This window comes from Urocitellus parryii, chromosome 13, assembly GCF_045843805.1.
Source record: "Urocitellus parryii isolate mUroPar1 chromosome 13, mUroPar1.hap1, whole genome shotgun sequence".
Lineage (NCBI taxonomy): Eukaryota > Metazoa > Chordata > Mammalia > Rodentia > Sciuridae > Urocitellus > Urocitellus parryii.
In genome coordinates, this window is record NC_135543.1 from 35,933,329 (window position 1) to 35,946,533 (window position 13,205).

General features: G+C 37.9%; 1 protein-coding gene across 2 annotated transcripts; it reads right to left on the minus strand.

The window, feature by feature from the left end:
* Nucleotides 1-5,396: 5,396 nt before the first annotated feature.
* Rmp24 (ribonuclease MRP subunit p24) lies at nucleotides 5,397-12,635 on the minus strand. Of its 2 annotated transcripts, XM_026400055.2 has the most exons (5): nucleotides 12,498-12,629; nucleotides 12,398-12,420; nucleotides 10,272-10,471; nucleotides 8,211-8,410; nucleotides 5,397-5,876 (listed from the first exon to the last, which is right to left on the minus strand). In XM_026400055.2, the coding sequence occupies exons 1-5, from the start codon at nucleotides 12,572-12,574 to the stop codon at nucleotides 5,723-5,725; spliced, it is 654 nt and encodes a 217-aa protein (XP_026255840.1). In that variant the 5' UTR covers nucleotides 12,575-12,629; the 3' UTR covers nucleotides 5,397-5,722. The 2 variants fall into 2 exon arrangements, with proteins under 2 accessions (XP_026255840.1, XP_026255841.1); XM_026400056.2 differs by lacking the exon at nucleotides 8,211-8,410 and having other exon boundaries at nucleotides 12,498-12,635.
* Between the last annotated feature and the right edge of the window lie 570 nt (nucleotides 12,636-13,205).

The window sequence follows — 13,205 nt, forward strand, 5'->3', positions numbered from 1 at the left end:
TTTATGTTCTTTTCAAAGGTTTATTTTGTAGGTTGTTTTTGTGAATCTGAATTATTGGATGTGGGGGTGGAGGGAAATAATGGACTAGGAGGGAAGCAAAGTCCTGGAAGTGTTCAGTGATATAATGGCAAAGAAATGCTGAGGAGATTGCTGGATTTGGCCAGTGGTCCTAAACTTGAGGAACCATCAGAATCACCTGGAGCATTAAAACTGTTGAAGGCTGGGAGCTATACACAGCTTTGATTCAGTAAGTTGGAGTGAGACCTAATAGTTCACTTTTCTAACAACTTCTAACAACTTCATGCTGATGCTGCTGGGTTTAGGGACCACATGTGAATAACTGCTGCTCTGAACCAACTTTGAAATCTGCAACTTGCTTCATGATTTAAAATATTTAAATAATTCCAGGTAATAAAATATGGGTTTACAGTTCACAGTAGCAGGTTCCTTTGGGGCAGAGAACAGGACCTTTTGTGACCTGATGCTTACTAGTGCTTATTACATGCTTTCAAGTAAACAGATTGACTTGGTACCTTTAATTGCCTAGCGCACATGCTCTCGTCACATCTTGAATTCAAAGCAAATTTGGAGAATACTAAAAACCTATGGGACTCTCTAGAGCAGTGTTTGCCAAACTTCTTTTATTAAACTTTGGGGAATTTGCAAAAGGAAGATATATCTATAGAGTCAAAACTTTCTGATTCTTCTAACTTAGAAAGTTTGGAGATATAGTCCTCTGGATAATATCCCTGGTAATCCTTTCCGAGATGACATCTGGTCACTTTACTTGAATTCAGGTGCTTTTCATTCCTATCCATTTCTCCCTGTCTGCAATAGTAGGTTTTTATTCAGAGATTATGTTTTGAAAAGATTAGAAATAGATCAAAAAAATCTGGATTTTAAAACAAGTCATACAAATCTTTTGACACATGTAATTAATGGACAGTATTTTGAGAAACAATGCCCTACAAAGCCTACTTGATATAATAATGGCAGCTTTTATAGTTTGGATGTGAGGTGTCCCCCACCAAAATGCAAGAAGACTAAGAGTTGAAATAATTGGGTTACGAGAGAATTAATCAGTGAATTAATCCCCTAGTAGGGACTGATTGAGTGGTAACTGAAGGCAGATAGGGTGGTTGGAAGAGGTGGATCATTGGGGTGTCTATTTTGTATCTGGTAAGTGGAGTCTCTCTTTGTGCTTCCTGTGTGCCATGCTCCCAGCTGTTTCCCTCCACCACACTCTTTCACCATGATGTTCTGCCTCACCTCAAACCCCAAGGAATGGAGCCAGCCTTATATGGACTTAGACCTCTGAAACAATGAACCGCCAAATAAATGTTTCCTCCCCTAAAATTGTTCTTCTCCGGTCTTTTGGTCATAGTGGCAAAAAAGCTTGACTGAGAAAGCAGCTCACACAAGTAAGAATGCTTTCTATGCACCAGGAACTGTTCTAAGTACTGTGATATGCTCTGTGATAGATTGATTATGCCATTTTACATATGGGTAACTAAGACAGTGTAAGTTCAGCAGGACTCATGACAAGCCAAATGTTGAACAAAGATTCAAACCCAATTCTGAGTGTAGTTCCAATCCTATATTCTGTAACCATGATGCTGCTTTTTATATTGATATATGGGGTAGCAGCCCCACTATCACCAAGTCTACGTTTTGCATAACAGGTTAAAGAAATTAAAATTATGCAAGTATTCAAATTAAAAAAAAAACAACTAAAAGCACCATTGAAAGATGGGTGCTTGTGGAAGGATGTTATGCAAAGTATTTTGTTGTGGTGTTTCCTCCCACCCCCGCCTCGTTTCAGGGATTGAACTGAGGTGGTGCTGAGGATCGAATCCAGTGCCTTGCACATGCTAGACAAGCGCTCTACTGCTGAGCCCCAACCCCAGCCTTCAGGAGTTAAAAAACGTTCTAAAGATGATTGGTGGCAACGTATGCACAACAATGTCAATGTATTTAATTGTCAGATTATAGTTAAAAGTTACCAAATGTATACTATACACCATGTATATCTTAACTCAAAAAACAATTTGGCTAAGACAAGAGGATTGCAAATTCAAGGCCAGCCTTGGCAATTTAGTGAGGCCCTAAGCGACTTGAGACTCTGTCTCAAAAAATATAAAGGGACGTGACTCAGAGCCATTGGCTTGTTCAGATACATTAGATAGGTATTTTTAAAGTTATAATTTTTTTTCTTTTTCCAATGCTGGGAATTGAACCAAGGGGTGCTTAGCCACTGAACCATATCCCTCACCCTTTATATTTTTTGAGACAGGGTCTTGCTAAGTTGCTTACACACACACCTATAATGCCTGTGATTTGGAGGCCAAGGACAGCTTGGGCAATTTAGTGAGACCCTGTCTGGGGGTGGGGGAAAGAACTCTTGAGTATTCATTATGTCTCAACTCATGCCATATCCTTAAACATGCCTTCTGAATGTTTTTCTATCTTTTATGAATAAAATAAGAACTTCAGGAAGTCATCACTATTTGACCGTTGGAAGACGAATTGAAAAACATTGCTTTTTTTTTTAGTTGTAGATGGACACAATACCTTTATTTATATTTATGTGGTGCCAAGAATTGAACTCAGTGACTAACACATGCTAGGCAAGTGCTCGTGTACCACTGAACAACTCCAGCCTCTGCAATCTGACTTAATGAAGAGTTTGATGGGTTGCTCACAGCTTTGAAAATAGTGCCAACTGGTCAGTAGTGACCAGTAAGAGGCACATGTTTCCTAAGATTATCCATTGCAGAATCCTTCCTCAGCTTTTCAGTATTTTATGAGCCTAAGGTGGTTAGAAGCCCAATTAAGAATGGTAGTGGTAGGTGTTTGTGGATACAAAGGGAAAGCCTGTCCCAGTTTGCCACTGTTGTGGTGCTTGTTCTTGTTAGCATAATTTCCAACTGGTTAATCTTAGCCTTTCAGTTTGTCAGGCCCTAATACATGAAAATTTAAGTTTCAAACTTTCAAGCAGCAGAGAGGAACCAGATTAATATTCAAAGTATTTTTTACTTATTTTTCTTTTTCAGTACAACTTATGAGATTCACCAAACATGGCGTTCTTGTGCATCCATTTTATTATTTTATATGGTCACAGGGTACAATGTGATGTTTCATTACATGTGTACATTGTAGATTAAATCAAGCTGATGGACATGCATCATATCAAATATTCATCATTTCTTTGTGGTGACTATATTTAAAATCTTTTAGTTATTTTGAAGTATACATTAACTTAATCCTAACTGAAACCTTGTATCCTTTGAACAATCTCTCTCTCAGCCTCTGGTAACCACCATTCTATTCTCTACTTCTGTGTTCAGCTGTTTTGGATCCACATGAGAAAATACAAGATTTGTCTCTCTGTGCCCTGCTTATTTCGCTTAGCAGGATGTCCTGTAAGTTCATGCATGTTGTAGCAAATGATAGAATTTCCTGCTTTTAAAAGGCCGAATAGTATTCCACTATGTATTTCATATTTTAAAAATCAATTTGTTGTTAGGTCATGGTGGTGCAGTTTGTTATCCCATCGGCTTGGGAGGCTGAGACAGGAGGATGGCAAGTTCAAAGCCAATCTCAGCAATGGTGAGGTGCTAAGCAACTCAGAGACCTTGTCTCTAAATCAAATAAAAGTAGGGCTGGGAATGTGGCTCAGTGGTCGAGTGCCCCTGAGTTCAATCTCCAGTACCTCCCAACCCCCCAAAAACTCCATTTGTTGGACTGGGGATATAACTCAGTGGTAGAATACTTGTGTAATATGTGTGAGACCCTGGGTTCAATCCTCAGCACCACATAAAAATGGCCAGGCACAGTGGCACATGCCTGTAACCATAGCGGCTTGGGAGGCTGAGACAGGAGAATTGAGAGTTCAAAGCCAGCCTCAGCAACTGCAAGGCACTAAGCAACTAGGTGAGACCCTGTCTAATAATAGGGCTGGGATGTGGCTCAGTGGTCGAGTGCCCGAGTTCAATCCCTGGTACCAAAATAAATAAATAAATAAATAAAAATTGATAATAAAGGTATCTTTAAAAAATTCATTTGTCCACTGATGGCTCTTGGGTCATTTCCATATTTTGACTACTGTGAATAACACTTGCGACAAACATGGGAGAGCTGACATCTCTGCAACATATAGATTTCAGTTCCTTTGGATATATACCCAGAGTGGGATTGAATGCTGGGTACTGAACCTAAGCAAGCAGTCTACCACTAAGCCACATTCCCAGTCTTTTCCAAATGGCTGTACCAACTTTCATTACCACTGGTAGTGTATAATAGTTCTCTTTCTTTGTTTTCTTTCTTTTTTTTTTTTTTAAAGAGAGAGTGAGAGAGGAGAGAGAGAAATTTTTTTTTAATATTTATTTTTTAGTTTTCGGCGGACACAACATCTTTGTTTTTTTGTATGTGGTGCTGAGGATCGAACCCGGGCCTCACGCATGCCAGGCGAGCGCGCTACCGCTTGAGCCACATCCCCAGCCATCTTTGTTTTCTTTTTGTGGTACTTGGACTTGAACCCAGGGGTGCTTTACCAATGAGCTATATTCCCAGTCCTTTTTATTTTTCACTTGGAGATAGGGTCTCACTAAGTTGCTGAGGCTGGACTTGAACTTAGAATCCTTCTGCCTCAGCCTCACAAGTAGCTGAGATTATAGCATGTGCTGCCATGCCCAGGTAAAGGTTCCCTTTTCTGAAAAGCTTAAGACAGGTGGAATACAATTTTAGTTTATCATTAAAAAATAAAATTTTAATAAATTTTTATTAAAATTAATTTATATTTTAATAAAATATGTGTGTATACATTTATAAATTTCAGAAAGATTTAAGGTAGCAAAACTGTTAATGTTCTGATACAGTTTTTAGACCTAGAAATGAGTTATCTCTAGAGCAAATTTAAAATATTACTATAGAAACAATATAAAGTTATAAAAGGGAAATTTCTGTACCTTGTAAATCACCTAAATCAAGAGTGTTGGGCTGGTAGTATGGCTCAGTGCTAGTGAGCATGCCTAGCATGCATGAGGACCTGGGATCAATCCCCGACACCACTAAAAAAAGAATGTACGAGGGGCTGGGATTGTGGCTCAGTGGTACAGCGCTTGCCTAGCACGGCCAGGACCCAGGTTCAATCCTCAGCACCACATAAAAATAAAGGCATTGTGTTGTGTCTATCTACACCTAAAAATAAATAAGAGTTAAAAAAAAAAAAAAAAAGAATGTACAAGGTACTTACTTTTGCATTCAAAATAGGAATAATGCTAAGATTTTACTCATATAATTATGTATATGAATGAGAAAATAGTACACACTGGATTCGTTTTCTGATAAGGCTACACAGGTGCAGAAGAAATCCGCATGAATGACAGACCCTCTCATTAAGTTCTCAATTTTATTTTGAAAGAAAATGACATAATGAAAACTGTTAAAACTAAAGGAGGAAAAAAATACTATCATTCAATGTCCACATATATCCTTACTATTTACAAGAACTTTCATGTATTTTTTGATCCTCAATGGCCACCTGTGATGTTTTAGTTATTCACTCTAATGAGATGTTTTCCCTATTACACTGAAGAATGCCAAGAAAAGTCTGCCTAATTTCCATGTATTCAAAGAATAAATAAATTTAAAAAAAAACTTTTCATATTATTAATTAGAAATTGTACTAGAAAAATTTCTTATTTTCAAAGTCCAAAAGACTTCATAGAGAGGATAAGAAATTTCTGAAGTCTACCTTTGAATTTTTTTGGGATTCATTTTGACTAAGCAACATTTTTAGTTGAGAGAAGTGTTTCTTTCCTTTTTTCACACTCCTTGAGGAGCAAATGGGTGTTGATTGTCCAGATGTAGGTGTTCTGAAAAAAAATAAAGATAAAAAAATTTTAAAAACTAAGTTATAATGACAAGTGACAAAATAGTCTTCCTGTTCAGATAAGTGCTACTACAATAATTTCTTAGTCTTTTGTATTATGGCTATATATGGGCAGTGGCTGTACTCAGAAGTCATTCCTATTTTTAAAACATCTCCTCGTGAAATATCAGGCTATGGACAACATTTAGGAGGTATATAGGGCAGTTGGCCTATAGGTACAGTGTTATCAGATCTGAGTTCTCTTTGAGCCTGAAGTTATACATTCATAAAATTCTAAACAAGGACTTTAAAACATATTCCTTTTTCATAGCTCAAACGTGAAGGATCTCCAAAGTGAAGGATCTCAACCAACACACAAAGGTACCTTTCCACTGTATCTTCCCCACCAGATTGTCAGCTCTGTAGGGCAGACATTATATTACTAATTTCGCATTATAGTACTTTTTGACAGTGTCAGGCACATAGAAAGCATCTAGAAATGTCCATTAAATAAATAATTCCCCATCTAGGATGAGTTAATTTCACTTCCTCCAACTGTGTTCTATCCCCTTGAATCCTTACCTGGGGTCTGAGCTCTCTCTTGATTCCCTATCTATACAGTATATGTACAGTACCTACCATTCTTGCATTTATTCATCTAAGAAGAACAGTGGTTCCTTGGTACTCACAGGGTACTTGATTCCAGGACTCACCATGGATACCCAAATCCATAGATACTCAGGTCCGTTACATAAAATGGCTCAGTATTTGCATATAACCTATGCATACCTTCCTAAAGAGTTTAAGTCATCTCTAGAGTACTTATAATACCTAATACAAGGTAAATGCTTTAGAGAGGTTTTTTTTTTTTTAACATTTATTTATTTTTAGTTTTTGGCGGACACATCTTTGTTGGTATGTGGTGCTGAGGCTCGAACCCGGGCCGCACGCATGCCAGACGAGCGCGCTACCGCTTGAGCCACATCCCCAGCCCTAGAGAGTTTTTATACTGTATTATTTAGGGAATAGTGACAAGACAAAGAGTTTGTACATATTCAGTACAGACATAATTTTATTTTTCTGAATAAAATCCAGTATGCAATCTACTACTGGCTGAATCTACAGATGCAGAACAGTAGATACAAAAGGCCAACTATAGTCTTGTGTAAATGCAACTTAATTCTTTTAAATAAGCCAAACTTTCTCTCACCCACATTTATCCAATAAAGTGAAAATTGCTATTAAGTTCTTAATACACTAAATATCAAAATAATTAAATCAAAAGTAGGGAAAATTGACTTGAAATTTTATTTTAATTTTTAACCTAATTTTATAAACTTCAAGCCCAATATAAAAAATTCAATACACAAACAGAGATAATTCAGTCCTTGCTAGATTTCATTATTAATATTCAAGACTCAGTTTCTCTGTTGCAGCAAAATGTCCCAAGATTCCTTTTATAGTTTCTATGGAATTAAATTTAAACTTAGTGATTAAAGAATCAAGAATTACTAAAATAAAAACATGTATTCAGACTTATTTGAAAAATCCCTATTTAGTCAAATTTCCATAGGATTTCTGATAGAGGAAAGAACAAAAGTAAAGGCTTAAGCAGGAAAGTATACTGTGAGTGATTCAGTTTTCCTGGCACATAACATGAACTAAGGCAAAGTAAGATGGACAGTCAGTTGGTGCTGTATAATAAGGGCTGGAAAGCCATGCTGGAGTATTTGATTCATATGTTGCAATTAGGTATTAGAGGCTGCTAATCAAAGCTGTACTTCAGGAAGATGATCAGACTAGAAGGGCTTGAAATTAGAAGCTAGAAGACCCATTAGGAAATCTCAGTAATAGTCCTAATAAAAAGTGAATAGGAACACCAGCAGTTGAGGGGAAAAGGAAAATAGATGTAAATAGTATGGAATGAGACTAGATAGAAATTTATTACAAGGACCACGGGAACAGGAGTTGTTGGTTATTCTGCCTTTTTTTAAGGTAGGACTATCGGAGACGACATGTTCATTCACAGAATAAGGAACTATGAGGATGGGCAGTTCTGAGTGGTTAGCTGTTTTGGACATATAAGAGTGAATATATTTAACAGGCAGTTGAAAATACACCCAGGGAGAGACTGAAAGCGTATTGTACTTAGAATTCATATGTACTAAAATGAGAGTTGAAGATATAGAAATGTGTGACATCAAAGCAGAAAAAGGTATGGAGGTGAAATGGGGCCAAGGCCTGATCTGCATATAATATTCAGAAGTATAAACAGAGGAAATCAGAAGAAATTCTTGAGTTCACACTGACAATTCAAATAAAAGATGAATTAGGATACCTGAAAATCAATGCTGGGCTCTTGCCTTTGGAGCCAGGCATATTAGGAGTGAAGTTTGCAAAACTTGGAGACTGTCTCTCTGGTCTCTTAGGGCTGAGTTTGCTTATAGGAGTGGTATGACTGCTCTTCAATGTGGATAGAAAGCTTCTGCTTTTACCATGATGTTTAACCGTTCTGTTGCATGTTTTACAAGTAATCAACTACCAAAAAAAGAAGAAACATGGGTTATATTTTATCCAATAAACCACATGTTCCCTGGATTCTTACGTCTGGTTGCTACAGAAATAAATAACACATAGGCTGCCCTCTGGGAGACGGCAATTTAGCAGTAGGAATAAGACAAAGACAAATTTAACATTAGAAAATTTTCAACAAAAAATTAATGGTTAAACATATTGGTTTTAAAAGAGTTTTTTGTTTTTGTTTTTTTTTCCTTACAGATAATGAGCTCACTAGTTTCTCAACACAAACCATGTTTGGGGGGAATTAGGAAGGAGACTAGGAACAACATTCTAACATTTGAATGTTCTTTGTAAAATCAATAGGCATTTAATATTTTTTGCAGATGAACTTTAAGTCTTTTCCCAATAAAACACAGTAGAATATCACTGAAAATTTAAGTGCCCCCTTTAAATCCTTAGCAATTCTGTAAATAGTTATACAATAATTTATAAAAACAAATGAATTATCAATATTCTCACACCTCTTCATTCCTGTCATTAGCTTTAGAGGTTGACTTTCTCTTCAAGATTAATTTTTAGGGCTGGGGTTGTGGCTCAGTGGTAGAGTGCTTGCCTAGCATGTGTAAGGCACTGGGTTTGATTCTCAGCACCACATATAAACTAATCAATAAACAAAGGCCCATCAATAACTGATAAAAAATTTTTTTAAAAAGATTAATCTTTTAAAGAAATGGTCCATTGTCTAGCTAATGCCTTTCTTCTACACCTCTCACTCAAAATGCACAGAATTCAGCCCATGCTTCAACACAATATAAACTGGTTTAGGTGAGATATCTTCAGAACTGTTTGGCTTTATATTTTTCCAAAAGAGGCTTTAAAAGAGGTCAAAATAAATCAGCAAAATCAACACCCCTAGCATCCTTTAGCTGACCTTTAATTAAAATACATCAGAATGTAAGTTTCATGAAGTTAAAACACTGGAAGACAACAAGGAAGCACTTATTATCTTCCCATTTAGGAACATTTAACAAATATGTGGCAGTGATAATTTTTGAAAAATATAATTCTCCAAAGAGAAAGAGTAAATTCTACTTACTCCAGTATTTTCTCTCTTACCCTTTGAACATTTGATTTTATGACAAAACAAAATGCACTTACTTGTCCAATACTGGTAAACTCCTAAATATGGCAATTTTTAATTCAAGTTATTACTAATTATAGTCTTGGGCCAAACCTAAGCTATTATAATGTCCAATATCCAGCAGTGCCTTCCACTTGAATCTGGATTCTTGAAATATGAAGGATACAAAATACATCTGACTCTGGCCTCCACCTAGTAAACCATAAGTAATTTGATTTTGTTTTATTCCATTTTATATCCTTAGTACTAAGCACTGAGTGGCATATAACAGAATACTGAATGAATGCAAGACACTCACCTGTTGTTGGGCAAACAAGTAGTTACACACTAACATGGGGGAAATGAATGAACAAAGGACACTAATACCTACATACATAAAATACAGCAGTGTGAAGAAAAGAACTGTTAACTGAAAAACAGTGTAGTGGTTGGTAATTACAGTTCAAATGGAGTCATTCTGATATGTCCAAGAAATCCTGACATTTTAACTGTGATTTTAACTGTTCACCAATGAGATCTGAGAAAAATTAACAACATACAATGTTTAGTTTTGAGGTAATTATGAAATTAAACAAATGTACTCTTGATGAAACATTAATCACTAGAAAAAAATTTTATGTATATAATAATCCAGATATACTACTACAAATTTCTGAGTTATAGGCTGATTCTTAACATTATTCTAAGTGACAGAAAGGAATCACAACTTATTAATATATACTGGAACTGAAATCTTACCAATACACTTTTGGAGTCTTTATACTTTTTGACTTTTTTTGCTTCTTTAAAACTGAGCGTATTATTTCTTCCTTCTCGATTAAGAAGTTTCTGTATTCTGGGTGTCAATTTGGCCTTGGGTTTGAGACGCACTCTAGAGTTATCCAGAACCAACAGCTGGAAACAGTATGGACATGTTTCTTCAAAAGTGCTCTTGTCATCTAAAATTATGCAAATGAAACGATTCAGTAAACTGAACTATTCTATTATCTCAAACAGTTGACATTAAAAATATTAAGAATAAAAGGTACTGGCATGAGCAGACAATATGTATTCTTTAAGCAAATTTAAAATACAAAAATCTCAAAAACACAGAACTAGCAACAATTTATTTTGCAAAATTCTACAATTCCATCCATTCACTCCTTTCAACAGACAGGCTAGGTCTCCAATATTTGCTACCTGGCTCATTACTTGTCACTACTTTTTAGAAAACAAATTATAGTACGATTTTCTTTTTATAAACAATTAGCACAACCAATGCTTATTGAGTACCTACTGTTGAGCATTGTTCTAGAGATGCAAGAACAAGAGTACTATAAATGATCAAAGGACAGACATGTCTATAACTTACCTCTGCCAAATGTAAAAGATTCATTTATATTTACTGAGTGACTACTAAGTGCTAGATATTGTTGTGGGTGTTAGAGATACAGCCCTAAACAAAGGACCACAATCTAAGGAGGCACCTTTTAGGTACTGCCAGGAAAAAAAAAAAATGTAAGACAGGAAAGAACAGAGTGTGTTGTAATTTTAAATAGGATGTCTAGGGAAGGCTTCATTAAGTGACATTTACAGGTAGGAATCAAAGCAGGTTTGTGAGCCAAGAGTTCTAGGTAGGGGACAGGGCAGCTCCAAAGGCTCTGAAACAAACAAACAAACAAAAAAACAGTAAGGAGGCCAACCTACAAGGCTGAAGTCAAATGAACAAATGAGAACAGGTCAGAGAAGTTATGTGGGCCTATCCTATAGGGTTGAATAATCTTTCTAAAGGACTTTTACTCTGACATGGGAAGCCTTTTATGGCAGGGAAGGGTCATGATCTAGTTTTGTTTTTTAATCTCAGTCACTCTGGCTGCTGGTTTGAGAACAGACTGTATGAATGCATGGTAGCTGCTGGCAGTAATCCAGGAAAGGCAGTGGATGCAGTAAAAATTGGCTAGACTTGGTGTTTTTTATGTTTGTTTTGTTTTTGTAGAGGGGATTGAACCCAGAGGCCCTTTACCACTGAGCCACACCCTCAGCCCTTTTACTTTTTATTTTGAGAGAGGGAATCTCTAAATTGCTAAGGATCCACTAAGTTGCTGAGGCTAGCTTTGAACTTGTATTTCTCTTGTCTCAGCATCCAAGCCAGTAGGATTACAGGTGTGCACCACTGTGCCGGCTACAATTGGGAAATCTTAAAGCAAACAGAATTTGCAAGCATATTGATGGGGGAGAAGAGGGTTTTTAGGGGGTCAAGAGTGGCTCCAAGAGTTTGGGCTGAATAACTCTCAGGGTCAGCACTTACTGAAACGGGAACAACCAAGGCACTTGTTGGCGGTTAAGCTCAGGTTTTAGACAGTTAAGTTTGAAATGCATACTAGACATTCAAAAGAGGTTGTCAAGAAGGCATCTGACGTGGGTCTCCAATTCGGAGGGGGTTGGGGCTAGAACTTGGTAGACCTGGTATTTAAATACTATGAGACTGGATGAAAAACGATCAGCAGACAAGTGAGTGTAGCTCGAAAAATGGTCCAAGGGCTGAGTCTGGATCCACTGTAATATTTAGAAGTTGCAGAACTGGGAGGAATCAGCAAAGCAGATCAACAAGTGCTGGAAAAGGTCAAAGATGAAATGTGATGACCTGGGGGCCAAATGGAAACTATTTCGAAAACACTGAAAAATGTGTCCAATGTCAAGCAAGATAAGGAACACTCAGGAATGTGGATTTCTCATAAAACTGGGGAACTTCCGCTTTGTTTTGCTTTTAAAACGAGACAAGTGAGTCGATCAGCCTTCTCTTTTAGATCACTCGGAGCGCTGTGTGGAATGGGCACAGCAGGACAACGGGACCTAACCCCCCGACAGACAGGGGTCCTCCCTACCGTGTGACGAACTGTAGGCCCAGCTGTAAAAGAGAAAGAGACACGTTAGGAGCAAAGGAACACCTCCCGCCCGCTCCGCTCCCCTCCGTCCCTCTCCTACAGGAGATAGCGGGCCTGGCCCGGGCAGCTCTCGACTAGCTTTCGCGCCGCAGCCTCCAAATAGTGCTTCTGCCTCATCTTCACTACCACTTCCCGCGGAGACCAAGCGAAAAAAAGAGACGCCGGATGTCGGCTTTTAGCGTCATCAGCGTTGGCCTCAGAATTCAAGTTCCTGTCGGAAACGGGCACCCGCAGCTAAAGGTTCCGGGTTCCTTCGCGTCCCGCCTGGCGCGCAGGCGTGCCCAGCCAGGGAGCTCGCCTTCACCACTGTCCTGGACCAGCGTCCTCTGTTCTGCCTGGTCCGCTTGAACCCTCCGCGAGGTTCTTGACCAGGCAAGGGCGGCAAGGTCTGGAACTTAGTGTCTTCCTCTTCCGCTCGCTTGCTCCTTGACAGCTGTGTTATCCCGTCAGAGTCAAGTTTTTCTGGGTAGCGGGAAAAGGCAGGTCATCCACATTTTTTTTTTCCTCACACGTTTGTAGTTCGATTTTTATTCTTGTACATTTTTTATTGACATCAAGTGTATCTTCACTTAAGCGTAAAGTTGAGCAGCTGACGTTTTTTTCGAGGTGGACAGCAGGTTATGCAAAGACCCCATACGACTTCTCCATCTGCATTGAAATAAAATGCAATGAGGACTGAAGGTGTGCCAGGGACTTCTTAAAAGCATCTTAATAAGTATTAATTCATGTAGTCCTCAGGACAACCTCA